Source organism: Cyprinus carpio, chromosome B5, assembly GCF_018340385.1.
Source record: "Cyprinus carpio isolate SPL01 chromosome B5, ASM1834038v1, whole genome shotgun sequence".
In the NCBI taxonomy this organism is placed as follows: domain Eukaryota; kingdom Metazoa; phylum Chordata; class Actinopteri; order Cypriniformes; family Cyprinidae; genus Cyprinus; species Cyprinus carpio.
Window position 1 is genome coordinate 4104464 of NC_056601.1, and position 27000 is coordinate 4131463.

General features: G+C 37.3%; 1 protein-coding gene across 2 annotated transcripts; it reads right to left on the reverse strand.

Moving 5' to 3' along the window:
- Positions 1-484: 484 nt before the first annotated feature.
- On the reverse strand, positions 485-25036 carry LOC109075042 (rho guanine nucleotide exchange factor 9-like). 2 transcript variants are annotated; one of them, XM_042723711.1, is made up of 11 exons: positions 24837-25036; positions 14941-15120; positions 14566-14649; positions 8376-8591; positions 7332-7511; positions 7010-7242; positions 6714-6843; positions 5395-5526; positions 3300-3543; positions 3000-3068; positions 485-2425 (listed from the first exon to the last, which is right to left on the reverse strand). In XM_042723711.1, exons 1-11 carry the CDS (start codon positions 24843-24845, stop codon positions 2253-2255), a joined length of 1650 nt encoding a protein of 549 aa, XP_042579645.1. In that variant the 5' UTR covers positions 24846-25036; the 3' UTR covers positions 485-2252. The 2 variants fall into 2 exon arrangements, with proteins under 2 accessions (XP_042579645.1, XP_018946566.2); XM_019091021.2 differs by lacking the exon at positions 14566-14649.
- Positions 25037-27000: the final 1964 nt, after the last annotated feature.

Consider the following 27000-nt stretch of genomic DNA (forward strand, 5'->3'; position numbering starts at 1 on the left):
TATAATTTAAAATATAATAATTAAAAGCATATGTTCTATTTAGATATATTTAAAATATAATCTATTCCTGTAATGTTAAAGCAGATTTTTCAGCATCATTACTGTAGTCTTCAGTGTCACATTATCCTTCAGAAATCATTTTAATGTGCTGATATGGTGCTCAAGAAACACATTATTATTATTATTATTATTATTATTATTATCAATGTTGAAAATAGTTTTTTTTATATTTTTGTGGGAAATTTTATACAAATATGTCTTGTAAATGTCTTTACTGTCATTTTTTCAAACTTTTAAATGGTAGTGTGCATCTGTTATATATTTGAATTCATCTTTGGAAATTCAATAAGCTATTTACCTATTTATGATGGAGTTCATTTGAATTACTTCGAAAAATGTTTAAAATGAAACCAAGATCACTGTGTTTAGCAAAAAAAATGATAAAATGAATACTACAATGAGACCAGAGGAAACATACTAATTTCAACTCTGTTTTTCTCCATAATGAAGTTTATTATGAAATAATGATATAATGTTATTTCAATCAGATCACCGAATCAAAAATATTAAACTGATATTTTCCTTTGTAACATAATAATAGTTTCATGTGGCACTTAGTACACATGTGTGACATATTTCTTCCATACTGTCCTCTTACATTTTTTATGCCCTAAAAGGGTCTTTAACACTCCAGCAGAAGCTCTAAAATATAGAAAGAGGATCAAGATGGAAAAAGAAAATCACACTATAATAGAATAAATAATGTTTTATAGCAATACTATAAATATTGTGATTGGACTAAATACTATCCTTTGAAAGTTATCAGACAAAACGCGAATATACCATAAATTAAATTTTGCACAAGTCCCTTTAATTTGGGAAAAAATAAATATAAATATATATATACTGTATATATAGAGAGAGAGAGAACCAAAAACAATCCCAAAAAAAAAGACCAAATTAAAAACTGAAACGCTATGTCATGCTAATTCTAGCAGCGATAACCAAATTTCACTGACTTAATTTTCGCCTGAGAAGTCACATGGCGGGGTACCAGCTCATGGGGTTGGCATTCGCACATGCCAGTGCACCTGTTAGAGGAAAATTTGGCAACCAGACTATTTTGGCATGTTAGAGATGGATTGGCACGTCATTACGAGGTTGATCAGCAGGATTTAAAGTCGTCCTGGTCCAGGTATCATTCCCCATAAAATCAAGACAGGGCTCAGAGGTGGCATGATTACATTTTTTTTAGGTTTTCTGTTCTTCTGTCGGATTGCACTTATGACGGGAGAGAGGAAACAATGGTGAAGCCGAGCCCGAGACCTCAGGATAAACAAGGCTCTGACGTAAACACGCTACAGAGGTCCACTGTTCAGAGCAAAACAGTTCCTCCTTTAGGTTTCTCTGGTCTGTGTTTTTATCAGGGTGCCTAAAAGCTCCAGCAAACCAAAATGACCTTTAGCTTGATTGACTGGAGGTTTTTCCGAATGTCAAAGTTGTTCCAATATCCGTATATTTCCAGTATACCGTGATCGGTGTAAGCAACTGCTGTGACAAATTTGCAGATCGTGATCCACTGTTCTTTGAGACCCGTAGGAATAGAGTTACACAAATAAAAATACCTGCAATGAACTGAATCACATGCAAACAAACTAAAGAGTGCAGCAAGTTCCATTCAAGGAGAAATTGTCCAGGAAAACAAAAATCTTCAGCTTTGACCAGACTTGAAACTGTTGGAAAAACACGTGATAATGTGGAGTATGAGATTGAGAGAGAAAAAGAGAGATTGGGTGAGAGAGAATGCCCCGAATAGTCACAGTGCACGGAGGAACACCAGGGCGGCGCTAGAGAGCAAGAGTCATTACGTTGGTTTAGTGCTTCAAATTCGCTTTCCGTCGATTCGTGTAGAGAAGAAGAAATTATATTTCATCATTTAAAACCTCTCTACAAAGAGAGTGCTGAGGGATAAAATGTATGTTTTGTGTGTACGTTTGCGTGATTTTTTCTTCTTCTGTGAATTACAACATGTTGTGTACAGTATTCAGTGCAGCCAGCCCAGCGAGGTGTCCCCGTAACCCCAGTAAAAGAAATACGCCTGGTAAACCCCAGTAAAGCGAGGTCCGTCCTCTCTCCTGTAGTTTGTGTGTGTGTGTCGGTCCTCCTCAAGTCCCGCTGATGTATCTTAAGTAGAATAGTGCTTTTCCAAGTATACAGAGGCTGGTGTATCCGACCCCTGGTGAATGTGTGTTCTATTTTTTAAAGGGAGCTAACCGACTGAAGTTCTGCCAGAAGGGAGATGTGCTGCGTTTGGGCTCGTATTCGTATCCGTCCGCCTGCCCGTATCCATCGGGGAGAAGGAACTGCCCGGGGTTCACGGGGTCCAGTGGAGGTGGGTGCGCTGGGGGGCCTGACCGGCCCACACCTGAGAAGACGAACGCAAGGGAATACTCAAAGATTAATGCATAAACGCAACTGGTTTCAATGTTTAACATCACTTATTACTGCAGCATCACTTATTAGTGATGCACTTTTTTTTTATTTACTGCAGGACAAAACCACAATTTACTGCAATTCCAATTTGTATCAATTTGCTTATATTTTTTAGCAGGTACTTTTTCACCATGATAACAGCAATACAATAGAACAGTTTCATTTATTGGCCATTAGCATGAAAATTATGTTACGCAAAAATATTTTTCTGCCTAAAGTAGTGAGACACAACAACTTCTAAGACCATCTAAATTCCATGAGGAACATACTTCAAGATAGGGCTGGGCGATAAAATTTTCATATCAGTCAACATCGATAATTATCAGGATAAAATCTTAATTATTTTAAGTTTAAAGGAAGATTTTTGCTCTTAAATGAAATTATTTCTGACTCTTTATGGTCAAAACATGAAAAAACGTTTTATTGAGGAAAATTATATCGCACAATTTATCGTTATTATTTTATCACACAGCCCTACTTTAAGAACAGGCTTCAAGATTTCATACCTTTGTGTTTGGTGACTCTCCTAACGGTCAATGCAGCTTGTCTCTTCTGATACTCAGAGATTTCAAAGCCTAAAGAAAAAAAAACAAAAAAAAATACGATATTTAGTGTGAAAATGTAGTAGCTTTGTGTGAAGAAAATAACAAAGTTCAAATCACTGTAAAGTGCAAGTGGTGACTATGAACTTGTATGGTCAATGTCTTGAAAAAACTGGCCTAAATAAACACTTATTTTGTGCTCAGTGTAAATAAAATAACAGCACAGAAATTTGAAACAACATGAGAAATAATGTCTGAACTCACCAATCTTCTCATCTTCCTGAACCATCTTTCTTTCCTCTTGAAACGCCCGAAGCCAACGGATTTTCTCCTCCAGCTTTTTGGGCAGGAACAGATGGATCTCGTCTGAGTCTCTGTTGGCCAGTTTGAAGGCGTTCTTCACGCTAACGTTAAAATCATCATCTCTGCCATCGATCGCATCGATGACCTCGTATCGATCCATGTCAATCCGACCCTTATAGTAGAGAATATCACGGCGAATGAGATCCTGTGGAAGGCGGAGAGACTTTATGGCGATGTCTGTAATCCAGACAGATTACTGATAGAATGAAACTGGATTGATTGATTATTCTGCTCCAGCATGAAACATCCAATACATCATTCTCGTCCTCCACCTCCTTTCCTCTCCACACACATCAAGGTATTTGCTACACCAGGAGGTTGCATTCCGTGTGATAGCAACTCTGACTGGCCATGATCAAAAGCTAATACATTATATCATATATACTGTATATATTGTTCAAAAGTTTGGCTCCAGAAAGATTTTTCTAAAGAAAGAAATTAATACAATTGGTCAGCGAAGATGCATTAAGTTGATCGAAAGTGACATTAAAGACATTTATAATTACAATCACAAAATACTTTTATTTCAAATACAGTATATGCTGTTATTTATTTATTTTTTCAAAGAAAAGGTATATCATTGTTTATGTGACCCTGGACCACAAAATCAGTCATAAGGGTCAATTTTTCAAAATTGAGATTTATACATTATGTAAAAGCTGGATGAATTCTGGATGAATATTTGGCCGAGATACAACTATTTGAAAATCTGGAATCTGAGGGTACAAAAAAATCTAAATATTGAGAAAATCATATTTAAAGTTGCCCGAATGAAGTTCTTAGCAATGCATACTACTAATTAAAAAATATAGGGATATTTCACCCAAAAATGACAATTATGTCGTTAATTACTCCCCCTCTTGATGTTCCAAACCTGTACAAACTCTGTTCATCTTCGGAACACAAATTAAGATATTTTTCGCAAACAACGTATACTGTTCTGTGTCAGCCGCACCACCCGGATAAGTTTTCTACGGTTATTTACGTTTTGATTTGAATGAAAACAACGTATCCGTGTGGTGTGGCTGACAAAGAACAGCATACACTGTTTGCGTTCAGTGGATAAAAATGGCACTATGGTAACACGGAGGAGACGAATTGTTGAATAAAGTCATTATTTTTGTTTTCTTTGTGCACAAAAAGTTTTCTTGTAGCTTCGTAAAATTACGGTTGAACCCCTGATGTCACATGGATTATTTTACTGATCTCCTTGCTACGTTTCTGGACGTTGATCGTGTTAATTACATTGCTGTCTATGGGAGGATCAGAAAGCTCTCAGAATGCATCAAAAATATCTTAATTTGTGTTCCGAAGATGAACGAAGGTATTACGGGTTTCTAACGTCATTTTTGGGTGAACTATCCTTTTAAGTTTGAATATATTTACGGTAGGAAATTTACAAAATATCTTCATGGAACATGATCTTTACTTAATATCCTAATGATTTTTGCATAAAAGAAAAATAGATCATTTTGACCCATACAATGTATTTTTGGCTATTGCTACAAATATACCTGTGCAACTTATGACTGGTTTTGCGGTCCAGGGTCACATATGTCTTGTGAGAAAAAAGTTCTCTGTTTTTGTGTTGCTGAATTGTCTGTGTATGTCAGATGGGGCTGAAGAAATCAGTTTTTTGCACCTTTGTGTAAAGACTAAAAATGAGCCACGTGCATTAAGCTTAAGGGTGTTTGGAGGACAGTTGAAACATAAAACAGTGATCCAAATCACAAACTCTCAGTTGTACCACTACCAGAACTGAATCAGTTATTTGCTTCTGTGTGCCTGTCTGGTTCGGTTCTGCATCTTTGCTCTCAAAGTGAAAGCAAATGTGCAAAGATCAATCCTTACTCCTCTACACAATCTATCTATCTATCTGTCCACATCCCTTAATTTTTCACCTGTTCTCTACACTTTATTTCCATCAGAATCTTACTTTATCAGAAAATTAGTTTTCAGTGTTATCATGGCCTTCATCCCCTCTTTCTTTCCTCACCTTCTTGCAGAGGACCATCTGATGATCGAATAGGAAGAAGATTCTGGTTTGGCTGCGCCCGTATGGTTGATATATCCAGGACATCTCCCCAGTGTACACAAGCTCTGAGCTCCTGTCCAGAATATCCTCGCCCTGCACACACAATAACAAATGAATCACTACATCTGACATCACCGAGGCTCTGATGCGTTCAGGTTTTAGCATGCAGCTCTCAAATGGAGTCTGTGGTGCAGATTACATGTAAATAACATGCATCACTGATTGAAACCTGTATAGAAAAATTCTCTTTTTGTAAAAGGAGATAACATCAGAGTGAGTGAATATTAAATACACTTAATGGGTTAAAATAAGTTAGGATTTTTTATGTTTCTGAAAGTCTCTTATGCTAACCAAGGCAGCATTCGTCTGATCTAAAATGCAGTAAAACATTAATATTATGTAATTATTATTACAATTTCTCTAAATATTTTGATTTGTAATTTTCTACTTTATGTACTCAAGAAACATTACTTAATATTATCAATGTTGAATGTTTTTGCTGCATAATATTTTTGTGGAAACCTGTGATACTAACATTTAACAATGTAGGGTAAGTATGATTTTTTTTAAATAATAATAATAATTAATACTTTTATTAGTAAGGATGGATTAAATTGCTCAAAAGTGACAATACATTTATAAAAAATCAGAGAACGAATCCTTTCCACAAAAAAATATTAAAGGGATACAGACACAGAGGAGATCGTTGACAAAGGAATTGTTGAATAAAGTTGTTATTTTTGTTTTCTTCGCTTACAAAAAGTGTTCCCGTCACTTCTTATAACCCAGATTGCACGTCTGATGGCAGATGGAGTATTCTGACGACGACTTTCATACCTTTCCTGGACCTTAATACTGTTATTTACTTGGCAGTCTATGGGACAGTCACAAGCCTCCCGGTTTTCATCCAAAATATCTTAAATTGTTTCCCAAGATGAATGGAGCTTTTACGGGTTTGGAACGACATGGGGGTAAGTGATTAAAGACAAAATTTTCATTTTGGGGTGGAGTATCCCTTTAAGCACCAAACACTACTTCCAAAATTGAAAATAATAATAACCATTTAATATTAATACTTGAACACCAATAATATTTGATAATAATTGAGCATCAAATTAGAGACTTCTTTCAAAAACATATAAAACATATACACACAGTTGTGCTACTTATTTAATCATTTACTATTATTATTTATATATATTTTTTTTCCTGTTTAGCTATTCCATTGCTCTCGTTTATATCCTACTAATGATTTTGTCTGAAAAGCTTTAGCCACACACCTCCCAATCCAGTACAGAGGCCTGCCATTGGGCAATTTTGTCAATGTTCTCAAGCCTTCTTTTGCGTTCGTTGATTTGCTGAGTGACATTTCTCATTACAGCTAGTGCCGCAGCTACGTACCGATAATCACTGGGAAAGAAAGAGAAAAGAATGAGTGAAACAGAAGAGTGAAAATGAGGGATGTCAAAATGATAAGTGGAAACCAGATATGTGTGGTTTACACAGTCATATATTTTGTGGACCCGAGCGACATTATCTGCACGATGCACCTGGAGTTAGTGTGTTTCGTGTGTACCTGTGTTCCTGTACTGTGTATTTCAGTAACTCTGCCAGCTGTAGAGGGTATTTGCAGATTTTCTGGACTGGTGTGAGCAGGTAGCCATCAATGGCGATGTCAATCATCTGCTGAACCAATCGGCAAGCTTCGAAGAAGTGCTGGTATCGTGCATCTCGCATGAGACGTGTGAGCTCCATGCAGGAGTCAACGTGATTGTTACAGTATTCCGAGTAGATCCAGAATCCATCTTGCTGTAAAAAAAAAAAAAAAAAAACATTAAAAATCAGTATCCTCAATTCAGTGTGTATATATGTGTGATTTTCTGTGTTTCAATACACACGTGTTCCAAAAAGCAAGGTCCAATCTCGCTGAGGTGAGGTTCTTCTGTGTTAAACTGTTTCTCCAGGTCTCTGACAAAGCTCAGCTGGAATCTGTAAATGTCTTCGATATTTCCAAAGATCACTTTCAGCTGATCGTCGTTAAACATGTCTCTCCTCTTTTTACACTGACGGAGATACCCCTAAAAGGCATAACACGTACACAAATTAACACTACCGTTCAAAAGTTTGGGTTTTTGGGATTTTTATAATGTTTTTGAAATAAGTCTCCTATGCTCACCATTTATGAGCTGTTTTTATTTAAATGCATTTAACGTGTAATTTATTCCTGTGATGGCAAATTGGAATTTTTAGCATCATTACTCCAGTTTTCAGTGTCATGTGATCTTCAGAAATCATTCTAATAGACTGATTTGGTGCTCAAGAAACATCTAGTTTTTTAAGGATTCTTTGATAAACAGAATATATATATTCTTTTGGATTATATCGATTATAGATTAGAATATAGATTTTTTTGTAACAACTGAAATGCCTTTAAAGTCACCTTTGATCAATTAATGCATTCTTTTTGAATAAAAGTATTAAATTCTTTCCAAAAAAATTATAATTTACTGACACCAAATATTTGGATGGTAGTGTAATGTCGTGCAATATGTCAACATACTGTACAGTTTTGGACATAGATTTAAAGCAAATGGAGACTTTTTTAGAGAAAAGACCATAGTAATCTCACGTGTTTTCTATCGAGTTCCTTATGAGATTTCAGCAACGTAACATACTATTCTCACATTTAGCAAGTTGACAAGTCAACGATTAAAAGATTTCATTATAAATTCAAATATGTCTCATCTGATTCATCTGAGCCATGCTATTCACATAAACTGTACAGTTTTATACTCTTACTGCATTAACATTTGTCTCAGTTGTGTTTATGTATATTTCTCCACAGGAATTTTAGAGGAACCATCTGAGACAACCAAATATAATGGTTAAAGAGAACTCAATGAAGTCTCCTGAGCCTTGAAAGGGTTGGCATGTGTCTTTACCTCACAGATGTCCTTCAGGTGTTTGATGTAATGTCTTTCTGTGCTCATGATCTCATTGATGACATTGGCCCTCATCTGGTCTCGGTTCTGCGTGGGCTGGCCCAGACACAGGCAGTCAGTGCTGGGGTTCGGACTGGCCTCGGCATGGCCATTCTGCACCTCGCTGGAGCTTTCGGCAGCCTCGACCACATTGTTCTCCTCCTGATTTACCCATAACTAGAACACACACATTAAGAGAGACATGACTTGATCTTCAAGCCCTGTTATTATCAATTAAAGTAATCATGATAACTGTGCTCACATTCGATTAGCATCCAGAGTTAAGGGCCTGCGTGTTTGCTATCATAAAAGGTCTAGATAGGGCTTTTAAAGCTTTAAAGGGGTTAAAGTTACATTGAAATGAAATAAATGGAGTCAGAGTGTGCCCTCTGGTGGCACCAGTCCCAATTGCATTTTTCCACATTGAAGGCATTGCAGTAAACACTTACCAAATTTGTTTTCACATGGACATAAATGAGTCTGCATTTGGACCTGTCACAGAGCTGCCAAGATACACACACATAAGCCAGGAGAAGGGAAGAGAAGGAGGGAGATACATATAACTCAATGAAATTGAGTTCATCCAATGAATTATTTTTTCTGACTGTAGGAACACAGTATATGTGTGTTTGGTGGTTGAGAGGATCTGATGTGATTTTATTTGCCCTGATTATGTAACCTATCATTTGCTTTCCCAGGTGAGCCAACTGATGTGAACACACATGCGAACACACTTGCAAGCTCTCTTTCTCACGCACGCATAATAAAAACCCACAAATATGCACCCATTTTATATACTGAGCTATACTCCTAAATCACAGAAACAAAAGGTGTACAAAAGGTAACACTTAAAGGAACAGTTGATACAAAAATTAAAATTCTGTTATAATTCACTCATACATGTTGTTCCAAACCCGTATGACTTATGTTCTTCTGCGAAATGTGAAAGAAAATGTCTTAAAGAATATTTTGGTTACCTCTGACTTCCAAATAACACTTGACAAAATATCTTCTTTTGTGTTCTGCAAAAGAAAAAAGTCATACAGGTTTGGAACAACATGCGTAAATGATGACAGAATGTAATTTTTTTTGGTGAACTGTCCCTTTATGAAAAGAATAATACTTTTGAAAAATATGTAAAATGCATTTAAAATGAGATGAAGACTCCAGTCATATCAGTAGCCTAATAAAAGCATTATTTTAATCACTTTATTAAAGGATAGGTCACACAAAAATTAAAATTCAGTCCTTATTTATTCACTTTCATGTTGTTACAAACCTGTATGAGTTTCTTTTGTGGTCCACTAAAGGTGAAGTTTTGAAGAAAGCACTGGTCGCTCTTTTCCTTGAGTTTACAATGAATGGGGACTTGAGTGTTCAAGCTTGCTTTGTTTCTTCTTGATAGATGAGTAACATTGGTTTTGCTTTGTTTCACAGAACTAATATATGCTGGCTTTTGCTTGAATATGCTTGTGTCACGTTCGCTTGTTTGTTCATCTCTAATCGTATTGTCGTTCCCTTCAGCTATGATAAAGACGCATTCATTTACACACACTATAAGCCTGGAGCGTCTGTCTGTTTCAAGCGCCAGCTCCCAAAGTGTGTCCGAAAAGTAAGATAATATGTTTAATACAGCAGATAATAATACAGCAGATTCTGCCATAATCGTTGCTTGGGTTGCGTATGTATGTGTGGGGTGGAGCTATCAAAACAGGGGTAGGGGCGTGTTTGTTTTGGTGATTTGAAATATCAACATTGGCTACCAGATATCACTTACCCCACCTTTACGTCAGAATTGCGAGATATAAACGGACAATTCTGACTTTTTTCTCGCAATTGCATGTTTATATCTTGCAATTCTGACTATTTTCCTCAGAACCGTGAGATATAAACTTGCAATTGCGAATTATAAAATCCAGTTCTGAGGGGCAAAAAGACTGACATTATCTCAGAATTGCAAGTTTATATCATGCAATTCTTAGAAAGTTGCAAGTTCTAAAGTCAGAATTGCGTGATATAGACTCACAACTGCGAGTTAAGTCAGAATTGTGAGATATAAACTTTATATCAAGTAATTCTGACTTAATAAACTGAGTTAATATCCCAAAATTCTGAGAAAAAAGTTAGAATCGCTAGTTTGTATCATGCAATTCTTAGAAAAAAAGACTTGTGAGATATGAACTCGCAATTACAAGAAAAAAAAAGGTCAGTATTGTGAAATAAAATGTCGCAATTAGCTTTTTTAATTTGTTATTCAGTGGCGGAAACGGGCTTCCGTTGTGTTCCACTATTTTTATGGGAAAAAACAGCATGCATTTTGGAATGGCATGAGAATGAGTAAATAACAGAATTTTCATTTCGGCTAAACTGTCCCTTTAAGCCGTATTCTTCATGAAAACGGCTGGCTGGTCCCCACAGTGTAGGTAATTTCTTACCCACACATACATACACACACACACACACACACACAACACTGCTGACCTGATATGGACTCACAATCCACTCACAATTAAAAATAGATTTTCATAAATACACAAGCCTGTCACAGATTCTGTTCACCCTGAAACCATGTCCTGCATAAGTCCCTCGCCCTCTCTCTCTCTCTTTCTGTCTCACACACACTGTTTCTACACAGAGTCACAGATACGATGTCTAATCTCTTGAAGGATGTTTCTCAGATTAAGATCTCATTAAAATCTCAAATTATACTTGTATAGCTAGAAATCTCTGCCTCAGCGCAACTTTCCAGTACATTAGCCTTGCTAGCTGTCCGTCCTCATCCTCGTCAAGAGAAAGGCTTAGTTTAGTGATCCTGCTGCCCGGCTACACAGCGTGTGTTGCTACAGTTATCTGTTTCAAGAAATAGAGGAATCAGAAGAAAACCGATGACGCAGATGTCACACACACACACACCTGCACACACTTCAATCTTCTCTTTCCTTCCTCTCAGTGTCCAATCTATTTTAGCCTCTCTATCTTTCTCTCTCACCCTCTCCTCCCAGAGCAATCTGGGTTTTTTTGTCTGTTCTTCTCTCCTGTACTCTAATGAAAAGTGACGTCTCATTTTATGCTTCATGACTCAACCTCACTGAACAGTGAAGAGAAACACAAGACACAGCAGAACAGAGGATACAGTGTAAAGGTGTCCGCATCTTCCACCAAAACCAAAAACTAACCTTTTTAAGTGACATTAATACAACATTTATCAATCACTTTTAGTTGGGTACTTAGAATGATTATATACCCTCTCAGATGTACCGTTTCAATAGTTCACAAAATGCGACTTGTTAAACTATATAAAAATGTTACCTGAATTCATTTGTTTGCAAACAGGGTTCATTCGTGAAGTACAACAAATTGGATTCTTTGGTTTCAGTTTGCTGTGAACTAAGAATTATTATTAAGGTATTGCATTTTGTGCTGCTAATGGTGCAGAAATTACACACTGCAACTGGGATAAACGACAATTTATTTTCAAATAATAAAATGCCTACCACATTTAAGCTGTGTTTGTCTTCATATATGTAAGGTTTCATAATTAAAACCCTATAAGCTCCACCGTACACTGCTGATTCTCGTACGTGGGCACAGTTAGTGTAGTGCGTGTGGACTGTGAGTAAACAGTGAGCAATGATTTCTGATGACACGAGAGCTCCAGGTCTCAGCAGGAGAGAGACGCCAAACCTGCAGGCCAGCGCCACCAACTGGTTTGACATAATGCTTTCAGACTCTCCCGCATCCATCTCTCTCACACTCATTCTCTTCCTGTCTGTTTCTCCTTGTCCTTTCTCAGCGTTGCATAAGAGATGCTCAAAGGGTCCGAATAAAGATTGATATAGTGTGTGTGTGTGTGTATTAAATATGTATCTGTCTGTGTGGACACAGGTGATATTCTCTGTACAGCAAAGAGATTTTCTCACACCTGTCATGCCCGAGAGAGTGGCTTACACAACCTGGCATCTGTGCGAGTGTGTGTTTGGGGAGGAAGGGGGGATAGATGACTGTTAGAAAAAGAGAGGAAAGAGAAAGATAGGAAGAAAGCAAAATGGGAACTGAGAAATGCACTTAGGAAGCTCGACGTATGTAGCCAAAGTTAACCAAGTTACATAAAAGTCCCATTAAAGAGTGCTCCAGCTTTACGAACGCACTCCTCTTTCAAAACCACATCTCTATCCTACACCTCCTTTTATCCTTTCAACCATGATCCCCACTAAAAGGGTTTATGTTCAAATTTCATACTGGGATTTCACAGAGAAAGCAAACCGATGGATCTCACAGTCTCTGGCCACAACTGCATTGGACTTACAATCCAGATGCATCATTAACTCTAATTGTATGCATTATGAAAGAATGTAAAACAAAAACCGACTTGCATAAAATGGCACTAAAATCTCTGTTTAAAATTCATTTTAAAAGACGATATTTTCACTGTCCTTTTTAGTTATGTTGCCTGGAGGCAAAACTGTGACACAATATTAAAATAAATACATCAAAACATGCCAAATGTTTCTTAGTTATTACATAAAATGTATAAATATTAAATCTAAATAACTATAAATGAATGTAAATATATTTAACATAAATATTTATTATTTTCAATATACACAATAATTTAAAAGTTTGGATTGAAGCTTGAATTCAAAGATGTCTCTTATGGTCACCAAGGCTGCATTTACTCAACCAAAAAAAAAAAAATAATAAACACAACAATATTATTACAACTTAAAACAACTGTTTTCTATTTTGTTTGTATTTTAATGTATTTCAAAATGTCATGTATCCTGCTGTATTTTTAGCATCATTACTTTAGTCTTCAGTGTCACATGATCCTTCAGAAACATTCTAATATGCTGATTTGGTGCTCAAGAAACATTTCTTATCATTATCAATGTTGAAAACAGTTTTGCTGCTTTATGTTTTTGTGTAAACCATTATACAATTTTAGGAAGTTCAAAAGAACAGCATTTATTTGAAACAGAAATATTTAGCAAAATTATAAATGTCTTTACTTTATCCTCCTTGTTCAAAAAACTGAATCCAAAAACTCCAGACTTCTGAATGGTAGTGTACACAATCTATATAATATGTAATTTATAATATGAAATGATAGTACAGAAAAGATAAAATTGAAATAAAACATTATATGATAACTCACAGAAGTTATTTATACACTCAAGTCATATAAGTTAATTCATAAAAATGTAATGGGAAAACTGCATTTATGTAAATTATCATGTGCTTGTGCAATGTGAAGAGAACAGGTTTGTTACCCAGAGGGAATGTCGTGCAACAGAGGGTTCATCTTTAGTTATGTGCAGGGACATCACCCCCCGGTTGGCTAACGGCGAGGCTGCATGTATATGCAAATTATCAAGCTTGACTGTGCTTGCACATGATTAATATTTCAGTTTTATTGTGCAACATGATCATATCGCCTCCTTTAGTTTTATTCATAACATTTCAACACACTTTACTCATGATATTAGATCCGAGTTTTACATTATCCCTAATAAATTAACACTTGAAATACAACAGACTTTTCTCAAGTTTACATAATATACAAGAGGTTGGAGGGGTTCAAGCATAAACTGGCTCACTATAGCGAGAGAAAAGGTTGAGTTAGAGGAAGTGTTTGCAATGGGACCCCACTGAGACCCCTGACGCAATTTGAAGAGATGCTGGAAGAGTCACTGAAGGGACTGATAAAATCTATTTTTGAGTTTTCAATCTCTGTAGCTCTCTTTATATACATACATATAAATAAATATATATATATATATCATATAATAGATAATAATATATATATATAGATCAAAAATAGATCTTTAGCAGTCAAATTGCTCAAATTAAGACCAACATCTGCTCAAGTCCCATTAAAAAAGAAAAAGACAAGATACTGTCAGAAAAGAGGGAAATATTGATAGTAGTCATCGTTAAATGTCATAACTGAGTCAGCATAACATTAACAAAATCTTTTTCCCATTTCAGTGTTTTCTGGCAGACCCGGGCATGAAGATAAGTTGCCATGGAAGCGAAGCGCGGCGACTGTGGCGTAAACGAAACGTTGGAACACAGCGACAACATGTGAGCAGTAAGCAATGGGATGCATTCAACGGTCAAACGGTAAGCAGTGGTTTTGAAAAAAACGCACCTTAGCCGTGGCGTTTGTGAGGCGTGATGCAGCGACAGGGTTGATATAAAAAAGCTGTTTGGTTTGAGCGGGGTGGGACTCCACTTAGAGAAACAACAACAGCAACACAAACAAGAGTTTGGGTTCAAGATGGAGGTTAAAGGGAAGAATGTGACCTCTTCTGACTGGGCTGTGACTCACTGTATGTCTTTAATATTGAATCATTTACCTGAAAATGTGTCATATTGTTCATTTCTTGACAGGCGTGTATGTTGCATTTCTTTAAAACAGCTCTATCTGACTTCTATTGAGTTAGAAACGGTATTGGGTATGAAAACAGATGTGGTGTCTTAGACAGGTGGCCATCAGACAGGTATATGTCAGAGATGGACTCACCCTGACGAAGCTGGCGGGAAACCAGCCCTCCTCCTCGTCGATTTGACCCCACCACCAGTCCTTATTCGAGGCGTCCAACACCTTGATGACATCGCCGGCCTTGAAGGCCAGTTCCCGGTCAGCCATGGTCACATGGTCCCATACTGCCTCGGCATTCACTACAGAGCCCCCGCTGACCAACTGCAGAAAGAGAGATGGAGTAGATGCAGGATAAGCTACAGGAGGACAACAGTTACATAACATCCGAAACATTCTGGATTAACATCAAATAGTCACATGCTGGCTTCCACTCCACAGTCAGCTCTGCGGAAACAAAACTGACAGGGGTGTCGAGATATCACGCTGCATCTGATTTGGGTTTGCCCTGTTTTCTGACTGCTTCACCTCAGTTTGGAAACAAAAGGTGCAGATTAAGTTGCTAGGATAGACACAATAGCCCTATTTTTTGAGAGAAGTTGATAGGCCTTATTAGGGTAGCACTTTATTCCTCATGTACATACTATGTAGTAATTACAGTAAATAGGTAATAACTAGGTACTAACCCTGAACCTAACCCTACCCCATGTAGTTACCTTGTATTACCAGAACTTTCTTAGGTAGGTTCATGTACTGTAAAATAATGTGCGACCCTTATTAGTATTAACAGCAAATAAAATAAATTGGGGTTTCTAAATGTTTTTGAAAGATGTCTCTTATGCTCAGCAAAGCTTTTTTATTTATTTGCTCAGATATACAGTAAAAACTGTCATTTTATAATATATATATATATATATATATATATATATATATATATATATATATTACTATTGTGAATCTATTTAAAAAAAAGTAATTTATTCCTTTGGTGGCAAAGCTGAATTTTCACCATCATTACTCCAGTATTCAGTGTCACAACATTATTATCAATGATGCCACATTTTTTTTACATTTTTTAATATAAAGTAGAAATACAAAAATAGAAGGTTTAAAAGAACAGCATTTATTTGAAATAGAAATTTCTGTAACATTATAAATAGTTACTGTGACTTTTGATCAAATTTAATACATCCTTGCAGAATAAAAGTAAAGTATTCATTAAAAAATGAATGTTTGACCCCAAACTTTTGAACCGTAGTGTACAATAAATCATATTCACTGCATTCATATCCATTCCTTTGTCACAAATGTTGCTTCCAGCCAGCGAACACATTTATGCAAATCCTTTATACAAATAACTTATTAATAAAATATATCAAACTACTATTTAAACTATCCTTTTGTTATTGGTGAAAATGATCTGAGTGCAGTTCTCTTGAACACGAGTTAAACACACACTCACACAAAGAATTTATGCTATTTATATAATAATGACAAACAACTAGATATTGACTACAATGCCATACAAACAGCATACCTCATCCAAACTTGCTCTAAACATTCAGTTGTGGCTGTTAATTTAATGAAATATACAGAATTTAAAAGAAAAAAGTCTCTTTAAAACCAGCTCCAAATCAGATCTGAAATGAACTGGATCCCACGGTTCAATTGTGCTGGTATAGGAAGGAAGTGGCAATGTACAAGGTCACAGAGCTATAGAGAAGCTGTGCTTGAGTAACCATGGCTTCCATGCTCGAGTAAAGACGAGATGCGTTATAGTATTGCTTCCTGCTGACTTTCACATATACAAGCCCATGACAGCAACTTGAGATGATGGCTTGGTAATTCTCTACACAGAAACACTCATACATAATCAGCTCCAGGATTTCACCCCCACAACTCCAGGCACTTTTCCTCTCTCTCTCTGTCTCAGAGGCAGCCAGGATGTAAAAAATTCTCTTTTGCGCACTTAAAGAGAAAAAAATGTTATGTTGTCAGCAGAACGAATAAAATCTGTTTGATTTGTATAAAGCAACTGCATTTGATACACATCATGGCAGTTGTTATCTCAGTGTCACAACACACTGTGGGTAAATGTGAGAGTTCACTGCTGATCTGATATCTAAACTCCATTACTGTTGTTCAAGTGTACAGGGCACTGAATTACCCAACATAAACACGTGTGTATGTGTACTTGTTTATGCTACATTGTGGGGACCAACATTCTGTTTATCTGAAGGTGTTACAATGCAAAAAATGTAAGGGGTAGGTTTGGGGTTAGGGTTGGGTTAGGGGATTGAAAATATTGTTTAATCAGTATAAAAGAAATAGAAGTCTATGGAAAGTCCCCACAATTCACAGAAACAAAAAAGTGTGTGTGTGTGTGCACATGTGCATGCAATTACATACAAATACACACAGCCTTTAAGGGTTTGAATTATCGCTCCACCATCAATTTTTGTTTTATCTACTGTACAGAATCTTCTCCAGAAGCTATATGTATCTGTATGTGTGTAAATGCATTACTTGTGTCTTGTACATGTTTGTAATTGGATATGGTGACTGTTTCTGTTTTACATGCTCGACAGCTTTGTGCACAGATCTGATTACTGGGTGAAAATCTTGCATTAGTGATGGGGATCTTTCAAAGACCATTTCATGTCAATCACATTTTTTACCAGTAGGTGGCAACAAGTGACTGCCTTCATGTATGAATCACTAAATTATTCATTTAATTGTTCAAACACTGTTTCATGCAGGATAAAAGTGTTTGTTTATGTAAGTGAATCATTGAATGATTCACTCAATTCATTCAAGCAGCAAAACGATGTTTCTAAGTGACGTTTTGCTGTCATTAATTCTGCTATTGTTTGCTCGAAATTATTTTAATTAGCAATGCAAAAACTGTCGAAATTATTGGTGATATTGTCTAGAATGTAGGTTATTCAAAACAATCTCTTGCTCAGTGAATTGTTTTATAAGAGCAATATCTGTCGCAATTGTGCCGTTTTTGTAAATATCAAGATGGCTACGATTGCCTGAGACATTCTTGCTTGTGTGATACTGCTTCTTTAATTTGTAATACGTTTCATGAATTAATATACAAATTATAATTTCTTACAAGACCTTTGTGTTCGACAGAATTCCAGACAAATTAAAGGTGAGAACATAGCGACTTAAAAACATGGCAAATGAGGATAATATTGAAAAACACCTATGCTGTGCTGAACATCCATGACAACTAAAGATTGGCGGGAAAACTGAACAAAGAAATATGGAATCCTAGTGAAAACAAACTAAAAGTCCATGATAATGAAACACTAAGTCACAGTAGGCTACTGTTTGTTGTTTGTTCCGTTCTGTCATGAAAACATAAAGGAATTATAACATTTGTTTATGCAATACATAATAAAAGTTCATTTAAAACTCTTGACTGGATTTCAATGTTTTACTAAAATACTACTTACCAAACCAACTGTCATATTGTGAAAAGTCATACCATATTCCCTTAATTCACTGCAAATGTTTGTACTATCATCTCACTAATCAGTTCCTGGCTCATTAGGAAAAAGACAGATAAACGAGTCAGTGAATCATTCATACTTCAGTTCAACCGATTCATCACTAATAACAGGAAACAAATGAGTTTGATTTATTAAGTTAAAAGTTAAGAAGTGTCTCTCTGTGCAGTCTCAATAATGTTGCAACATGCTTTTTTCTCTCTCTCTAAAGGGAACAGTAGGCAGTAGGATTATGCAAATCAGTCAGAAAAACTGCAGTGGAAAAGCAGTGTTCCTGTCCAAGCTAGCATCAGATCACACTGAAACAGAAAAAGAGAACAGCTGATGAGGATCATGTACAACCCTTAAACATCCCATTTCATCCGCAACTTATTCTCATGTGAGATATTATTATGTGGCACTGCGTGTATCAGAGCTGTAGGCTATCAACCACACACTGAAATATTACACGATAAAATGATGTAAGAGCCCCTGAGATTATCAGATTGGATGGTGATGAATTTAGCGGGATGAAATCCTGTCTATAAGAGCCAAACTGAGGCAATCTGTTCATAAACAGTGAGAATACAGCAGTAGAGTAACACTAGCATTAGAGGGCCATGACTTTGTGTGTGTGTTATCTGCCGTCTCTTCGTTCCTCCTGCCTTTATTCCTGCATGAATGAACTGTACTCAGGAACATTCTTCCTCTTTCTCTCTCTGTCTTGCTCAGTCTCTCATTCTGTGTGTGAATGCCTTGGTGCACATATCAACAAAACTGATGTCCTTCAGTCATTAGCCTTACACACTATCATTAATTTGATTATGGACTGGTTATTGATTATGGATCACAGGTTAATTGAATGGACATCTGTTAAACATTTGACCTAAATCACTGAGCTTTCTTAAGCTTTGACAAGAGATGATCTTAACTTGCTGTTTTAGACCATTCTGGCTTCTGGCTTTAGATAAATGTAACATGGATCCTAGCCAGGGCTCAAAGGTGAACTGAAAATTACTTTTCTGAATGTGATTAGAGGCAGAATGTGGAATCAGAACTGCAATTCAAATGAGAATATAAGGAAGTAAAATCAAAATGAATTTAAAGGTACACTATGTAACTTCTGGTGCTCTTGCAGTTAATAAACAAAACTGTATGTGTTTGTTGTCAGGACAGATCTAAAATAATCTGAATATGAACACTTACTACAGGCATATCTTAGTGTTTCAAGGTAACATAAAAACATAGTTTGAAAAATGGATTTATGTACTTGCTCATTATATAAAGTTTGAACATTTTGAATAATAAAAAAGGTTACATATTGTTGCTTTAAATTCATTATACAATTTTGTCCAGACTAACTTTGAATGTAGTCTTGTATAAAAATTCTGTAAAGAGTTGCAAACTTTGACGGTTTAGGCCATATGGACAGAATTTCTATCTTATAACATTATTGTATTGACAGATATTTAATTTTTAGCTACTTACATCTCACCTCACTAAAAACTGAAGCATCACACTGGAGTTCACGTTCGATATCTAAGGACAATATCGCCAGCCTTCTTTGATTTGATTGGCCATCTCAATTTTTTTTTTGCCACTAACAAGCACTCTTAGATTTCTGAGGTTGACCAGCATAAAAATATACATTTAAAAACTCTTTGTCATCTTAATAAAAACAGAGAAGCATCAAGAATATCAAATAGATATATGTGTAACAAAGTCCAGCTAGTAAAAGCGATGTGGGTAAACCTCAAGGTGCTGCCATTTCTACAATTCTAGACAATCATCAACCTCACTTGAATCTAGATATATCCAAGTTTCAACCCAATTTGGTTACAGCTTTTGTTTTCAGGAAGGAATGACCCCTCACTAGCTCACTAGCACAGATGTCAGCTCCCTCTGCTCTGAGAAAGCTGCGGTTCTTTGGACAAATGGCACAGCAGAGGCTAAAAACACTCAACAGGGTGTCTACCTCAACATCTGGTCCAAATGACCCATTAGGCCCTCTAACAACATTCCATGTCCAATAATCGAATATCTCCACCCCTCCAGCAGAACAGCTGCTTTGGGTCAGCACTTCAGCTCTCAGTGACTGCCATCACTCCATCCAGGTGCTGCTCACCTGAGATCCCTTCAACAAAATAAAGAGCTCTGAACGTCTTAGCAGAAAATAGAGTGCCTCTTTCATTCAGTATCATTATTACTGCACTACAGAAAGAACAGCCCTATAATTCAGAGGGCTATAGCTCGGCAAAAAAGGGAAAAGGGGAAAAAGGAAAACAGAACATGTAAGAGACCAGAGGATGCTGCCTCACCATAGACACACACACCTGACTGGGGAGGACGATTATGTAATCTGAGTACAGTGGGCTAGGAGTCTAGGAGAGAGAACTGGAGAAAGCACGTGGAGAGAGAGAGAGATTGCATTAAAATAGACTGCTACGCTATGGATTAAGCTCTCATAACTGCATACACACACAAACAAACTCATATAGCCATTAATTCTCATCATATCTTGCAGGGAGAGATAATAAAAGAAATGAAATGTGCAGACAGCGAAGTAACATTATGAACCGAATGTTTTAAGCAACTACTCGAGTCTGAGCTGCTTAGCCGTATGATGCCGCTTAAGCCTGTTATTCCCTCCACGTTGATATGAATCATCCTGATAAAACATTTTGCGCTTTTTTCTTGAGGTCTAAATTTAGATTATAAATGCTTTAAAGTCATGCAGCATTGCCTGCCCACACGGTTCCTAAAACAAACACGAGCTGAGAAAATGCACAAAGGCCTTTCAGCCATGAAAGATACATGTGTGTGTGTGTGCATGTGTGTGTGGGTGGGTGGATTCCCAGCCTACGCTCCCAGTGCAGATGTTTCTAAATCTGGCCATTCTCTTGGTTTTCCCGCTCTTTCCCACACTTGCGTAGTCATATTTTTGGATGCACATGCCTCTCCATGTGAATGTCGTACACCAGCTCGGTGGAACGGTCCTGAAACCTCAAGCTGCAAATTTGAAAGGCCAGAACGCACCCCTAAAATGTGCACTATGAGGTCAGAAGTGCCATACTATGTAGAAAACCTCCATACATCAGTTGTTCTGCAATCACCTTTTACGTAAGAGTTTCCGAGCTGATTCAAGCCCATTTTAAGATGGCTACAGAGGACAGGATTAAAGGCTGCTGGCGTCTCAAGAGTAGGATGTAAAGTGAATCCATAAGCTTCTGTTTTAACGAATACGCCAACATGCGCATTTACACTCGTGCGAGATTGCGCACTTAAAGAAGGCAGAGAATCTGTCTCCAGGGCATATAACGCGGACAACATGATGTCATTTGCGACATTAAGTCCGAGTCGCTCTCTTGCACTGGCAGTACATTTCCCAGACTTCCCTTCACTGTTAACAGGTGCATCAGATCTGTTGGGAGAGAAGGACTGCATGCTAATGCAAAAGGGAAATATCCTGCCATAGCCTGGCAATACAAAATGAGTCGGTGTTCAACATCCCACACCGGTGCTAACTGATGTCTCAATGCATAATTGCAGTGTGTGCGTACAACCGCTTTACAATATGTGAAAATTTCCCGTCTGGTATTTCTAATATTATATGAGAGAACATAAACACAGTGCTTAATATGTTTGGTGTGACAGTGGCTTCTTATCACAAGCCAGTTACAGCTATTAATGTTTACTTTGCTTTAAAGAAGAAAAAACACAGCTAATAAAGCAGTTACAGGGTTCAAACCCTTGTGTTTTAAAATGAAAACAAGTCATTAAAGGTACAAAGCTGTCATTAGGAACACCTATTGACAGTATTTTAAAAGGTACACCTTTGTACCTTATTTACTCATAAAAAGATGCTTATTTGTACCATGAAGGTGCACATTAGTACCTAAAGTGTATATAAGTATCTAAATGGTATTTTTGCTTTTTGAAAAGGTACCGCTCCAGTCAGCTTTTTGAGTGTGTATGTATAGAGATAATTTACTGTGGCTTTGAGTGTCCAGCAGAAGTATTACCGAGTTTGATGCAGCACGCCATCAGTGAAGTTTTCGGGAGCAATATTGTTTCTCCATAGAGAGAGTGAGTCAACGGTTTCAGCACTTCAGTGGGATGCATCTGAACCATTATGCTCCAACGCACAACAAAACCCCAGTCTGCAAATATGCGCTTGCAGCGCGAACACACAAAACACTAAGGCTGATGGTTTGAGAAACATGAGTTCAAGGGAATGATTCAGCTGATTCATGTTTTAGCTGATGGCAGTGATTCCGTAATCATCTTTAATGAGAATAGCCAAACGCCTGTCTGTCCTCTAGAAGGGTTAGGGTTAGGGATAAGCATGTTGGAACACCATCAGTTTAGCCAATAAGAAATTTTGAAATCCTTGTCATCCATGGGTATCACTGATCTGAGGCGGAAGTAGAGTCTGTAAGTCTCTGTATAGAAATAGCTAAAATTTACAGGAAATTTACAAACCTATTTGGAGGTATGAACATTATGCACATCTGATTTATAATTTGTGACCCTGGACCACAAAAGCAGTCATAAGTCGCACAGGTATATTTGTAGCAATATCCAACAATATATTGTATGGGTCAAAATTATAGATTTTTCTTTTATGCAGAATATTGTATATTTCCTACCGTAAATATTTAAAAACTTAATTCGTGATTAGTAATATCCATTGCTAAGAACTTCCTTCGGACAACTTTAAAGGCAATTTTCCAGATTTTAAAATAGTCGTATCTCAGCCAAACAAACCATACATCAATAGAACGCTAATTTATTCAGCCTGCAGATGATCTCATTTTCAGAAATTTGACTCTTATGACTGGTTTTGTGGTCTAGAGTCACATTTTTGCTGGTGTAATATCCCCTGAAACTGGGTCTCTTGTTTCATTTTAAATATAACATCCACACAAAAGTTTCATCTGTATTTAAAAACAAAAAAGAATCATGTCTGACCAACTTCTACAGAACCAACAAAGAGTTAAAGTCACATTTGTGACAATTACATGTGAACACAAACAAACAGTGTCAGTTACGAATTGTTAAGCCTGTTTCATTTATTTCTGTATTGATGATATTTTGGTTTAAAGTTCAGAACTGATTTTTTTTTTTTTTTTACCATTTGGAAATAAAGTGCAAGGCATAATCATTTTTTTTTAAAAAGTATATTTGATATATGTAAAAAAAAAAAAAAATCTAAAATGTCCAGTGTAGCTACTTTACACAGCTTAGGGACAAACTGTTCTGCAAAAACACTGAGTTGCATGCTTTAAAACTAAATTCATTACAAGTTAAAACACTCCCCTACTACAGTCTAGCATCTACCTGCACAAGAAGCATGTGAAATCTAATTAAAACAAACCATGCAAAGGAATGTCACAGGTTTAACACCAACTTCTCTGGTGTTTATAGCCTGAACCTTGGATGAATGGGGTGTGCAATAAGGCATGGCCTCAGTATAAGACCATTCAGGTGCAACTGCCTGGACACATTGTTTGATCGCACAATACATCCATGCTCGTTCAAATGTCCCTCAGTAGCAAAAAAGTGTAGTGTGCTTATAGGTCAACAGATGATAAGTGGCTTCTCTATAATAGACCAGAACTGTTAAACATAAGAGAAACCAGAGATGGTGTAGGATGGTGCAGAGGAAATGAAAGATGTGAGAGGCACAGGACATGGTTGCCAGGCACCTGTGATCATCGGAGCGTCTCATTGCGATCAGCTCGAGGACACACCTCAAGGAAACAAAATACGCGAGCATTCTTTCAATTCTTTCATTTTGTCCGGGTTTTATCCTCTGAACGGAGGCCAGAGCCGCGTCATCGCCGGCCTAGCTTGCAAGTCTCGTCCTCGACCGCGAAATCAGCGTGCGCGCGTTTGACACCGATAAACTGCGCACAAACGATCATGTCTGTAAAAATAAACGAAGCGGACGCACGCGTGATTGCGCGCGCGCGCATCCGGCCGCTCGACTACAGAACGCCGGTCGCTCATAATCAATAAACGAGAAAACGCGCACTCGCGTCAGAATCAGCCACAACGAAGCGACGGTGGCAGAAAACCGAACGGCTTTTGCGCACGCACATGCGTCGCGCTTAAATCAAAGGTGAACAGCTTCTAACGGACACCGTGACACATTTAGGAGAGCGCAAAATATACCAACGTCATTGACATGCCCGAGGCGGCGCTGAGGTGCTGGGTATCCCCCTCTGTCGTGCGCTTGCTCCATCTCTCCCGTTTCCATAGCACTGGAACGGTGCGAGTCTCTCCGCGCAGGCGGATGGAGCGCGGCGCGAGGGGGGGCGTCCATTAACTCACAGCCTCCCAGGTGAATAAAACGAAGAATACTTCACGATACCGAGATGCCAGTTCGCGGTTTCGCGACCTCTGTTCTGCTCGTGTGTATCCACCATCGCCAAAAAAAAGTCGTCCCCCGCCCCCCCGTTATTTTCGCATCCGTTAACAGATATCGTCGGTAAGCCAGAAGAATGGCGCTCACGGGAGCATCACAGTCAGCCTCACCTTCATCATCCTCAGGATCAGTCCCGGTCCTGGATCCGTGTCCTTTCCGCAGGTTCGAGCCCCCGACGCCAGCTGCAACCCTGTATCCGCGCTCCGTGAGCAACGCGCGGCGTATGGGAGAGAAACGTAAGTCCGGTTAGACGCTGTTCTGTTCTCACGGCGAGGTGGGAGTCTGCGTCTCCCTCTCTCTCTCTCTCTCTCTCTATGAATAGAGCTGAAGTATGGGCGGTGCTTGTGACCACGGCACACACACACACACACACACACACACACACTGAGGAGCCAACCATCAGTCAAAAGAAGGGGTGCTTCACTCTGCTATTGAGGAGGCTACAAACATTACATAATCAAAAAAATAAATAAAAAAAGAATACAAAATAATGCTGACCTTTTGGCTTTTGGGAACTCACATCATCATCGTCTCAGTGCAGAAAGGAAAATGTCCAATAAGCAAATAAGCAAAAACAAAGGAAAGACATGGACAAAATTGCACTCTGTTTTACATCATTCAGAGGCAAACAGGCAGCACTTATATATCTATTTAACACTGCCTGGCAAAAAATATACAACCCCAGCAATGTGTCCCATAAAGATCCCATCTCAAAACATCAAATGCAAAACAATCCTAACTATTGGAAAAAAATCACAACTCTCTCAACTGAAATTTTTGCTATTCTAAGCACTTTTAATAAAGTTGTCAGATTTAACCCCTAGTTTTTACCTTTTTGATAGATCAATTTCCGTGCTTTTTAAGTAAACTAATTTGTTTTTTAACAAACACGTCAATGGAATATGACAGAATAGAGCTATGTTTATTTTTGGCGAAATCAAAATAGATTCAACCTGCAGGTGGTTTTTTGAATATGAATCTCAGTACTTCAGATGTGTTTAATTATGCATCATGCTGACAATACAGTCCTGTACAGTTTTCTCTGATGATCATTTGATTTTTTTTTTTAAAGGGACACCATTCATTTTTAAATAGTTTATTATTATTTAATCATCATAGGCAGGCCTAATGTAATATGATACTGAAAACATTGATATCATGGGTGAGAGGAGATTACTCTCTGTCATCAGGTATAATTATATACAGCGTGTGTTTGAAATCACACAGACAACAGATGAGGAGCTAATGTGATGTTTGAATCACTGCTTCATTTCTATAGGATGATCTTGATGGCCGGGAGATTTATAGTGTCTCTATAAACACTACTGCTCAAAAGTTTGGGGTCGGTGACATTTTTTTAATGTTTTGAATGTGTCTTATGCCCACCAAGCTTCTTTTTTTAATCAAAAATACAGTAAAATAGAAATATTGTGAAATGTAATTACAGTTAAAAATATATAGTATATTCAAGTGCCTTTGATCAATTTAATGCATCCTTGCTGAATAACAGTGTTAATTTCTTTGAAAAAAATCTTACTGACCCCAAACTTTTGAAAGGTAGAGCAGTAGATTTTATATAGTTTAGATATTAGATTATTTTGCAGTCTTATGTTATTTAACTTCAAATGTAATTTTACTAAATTATGTTTGCAACATTTTTAGTATTTTTTTTTTTATATTCATGTAGCTTACTAAAATGCATTTTCTTAAATATTCCATGTAGTCTCTCAATATGAGGTGCATAAATAAATATGCATTAATAAACTAACATTAAGGTCATATATGGATGTGATTCCCAGGGAATTCACACACTGATGTACACCTTAAATACAGTGCAAGTCATTATACAAAAAAGTGTCTGCCAAATGTACAAAAAATGTTGTTTAGTACAGGCTTATTATATCACACTGCAGGAACACTGTGTCAACTTTCCACATAAATTCCTTGTTGAAATTCTTAAAAGCGAAGCCAAAACTTTTATCCAATAACCGTCTCCATCACCCTTTCTTTAAATGATTAGGGGACAAATGAACCCTGCAAGAAAGCACTAATCTCAAATTCCTGTACTGAGACAGAAAGACACACAGAACACCAATCCAGTATTTCTAGCTGACTTTCACATATATATTTTTGCTACATTATGCAATGAAGCAGGAGAGATGATGTAACGAGCATTCTGGGGATCACAAGATCCCATCCCCCCGACTTCCCTCTGTGTGTCCCGAGGTTTTCTGTGATGTAGCTCTTGCATACGTAAGAGTGTATTCATAGCTT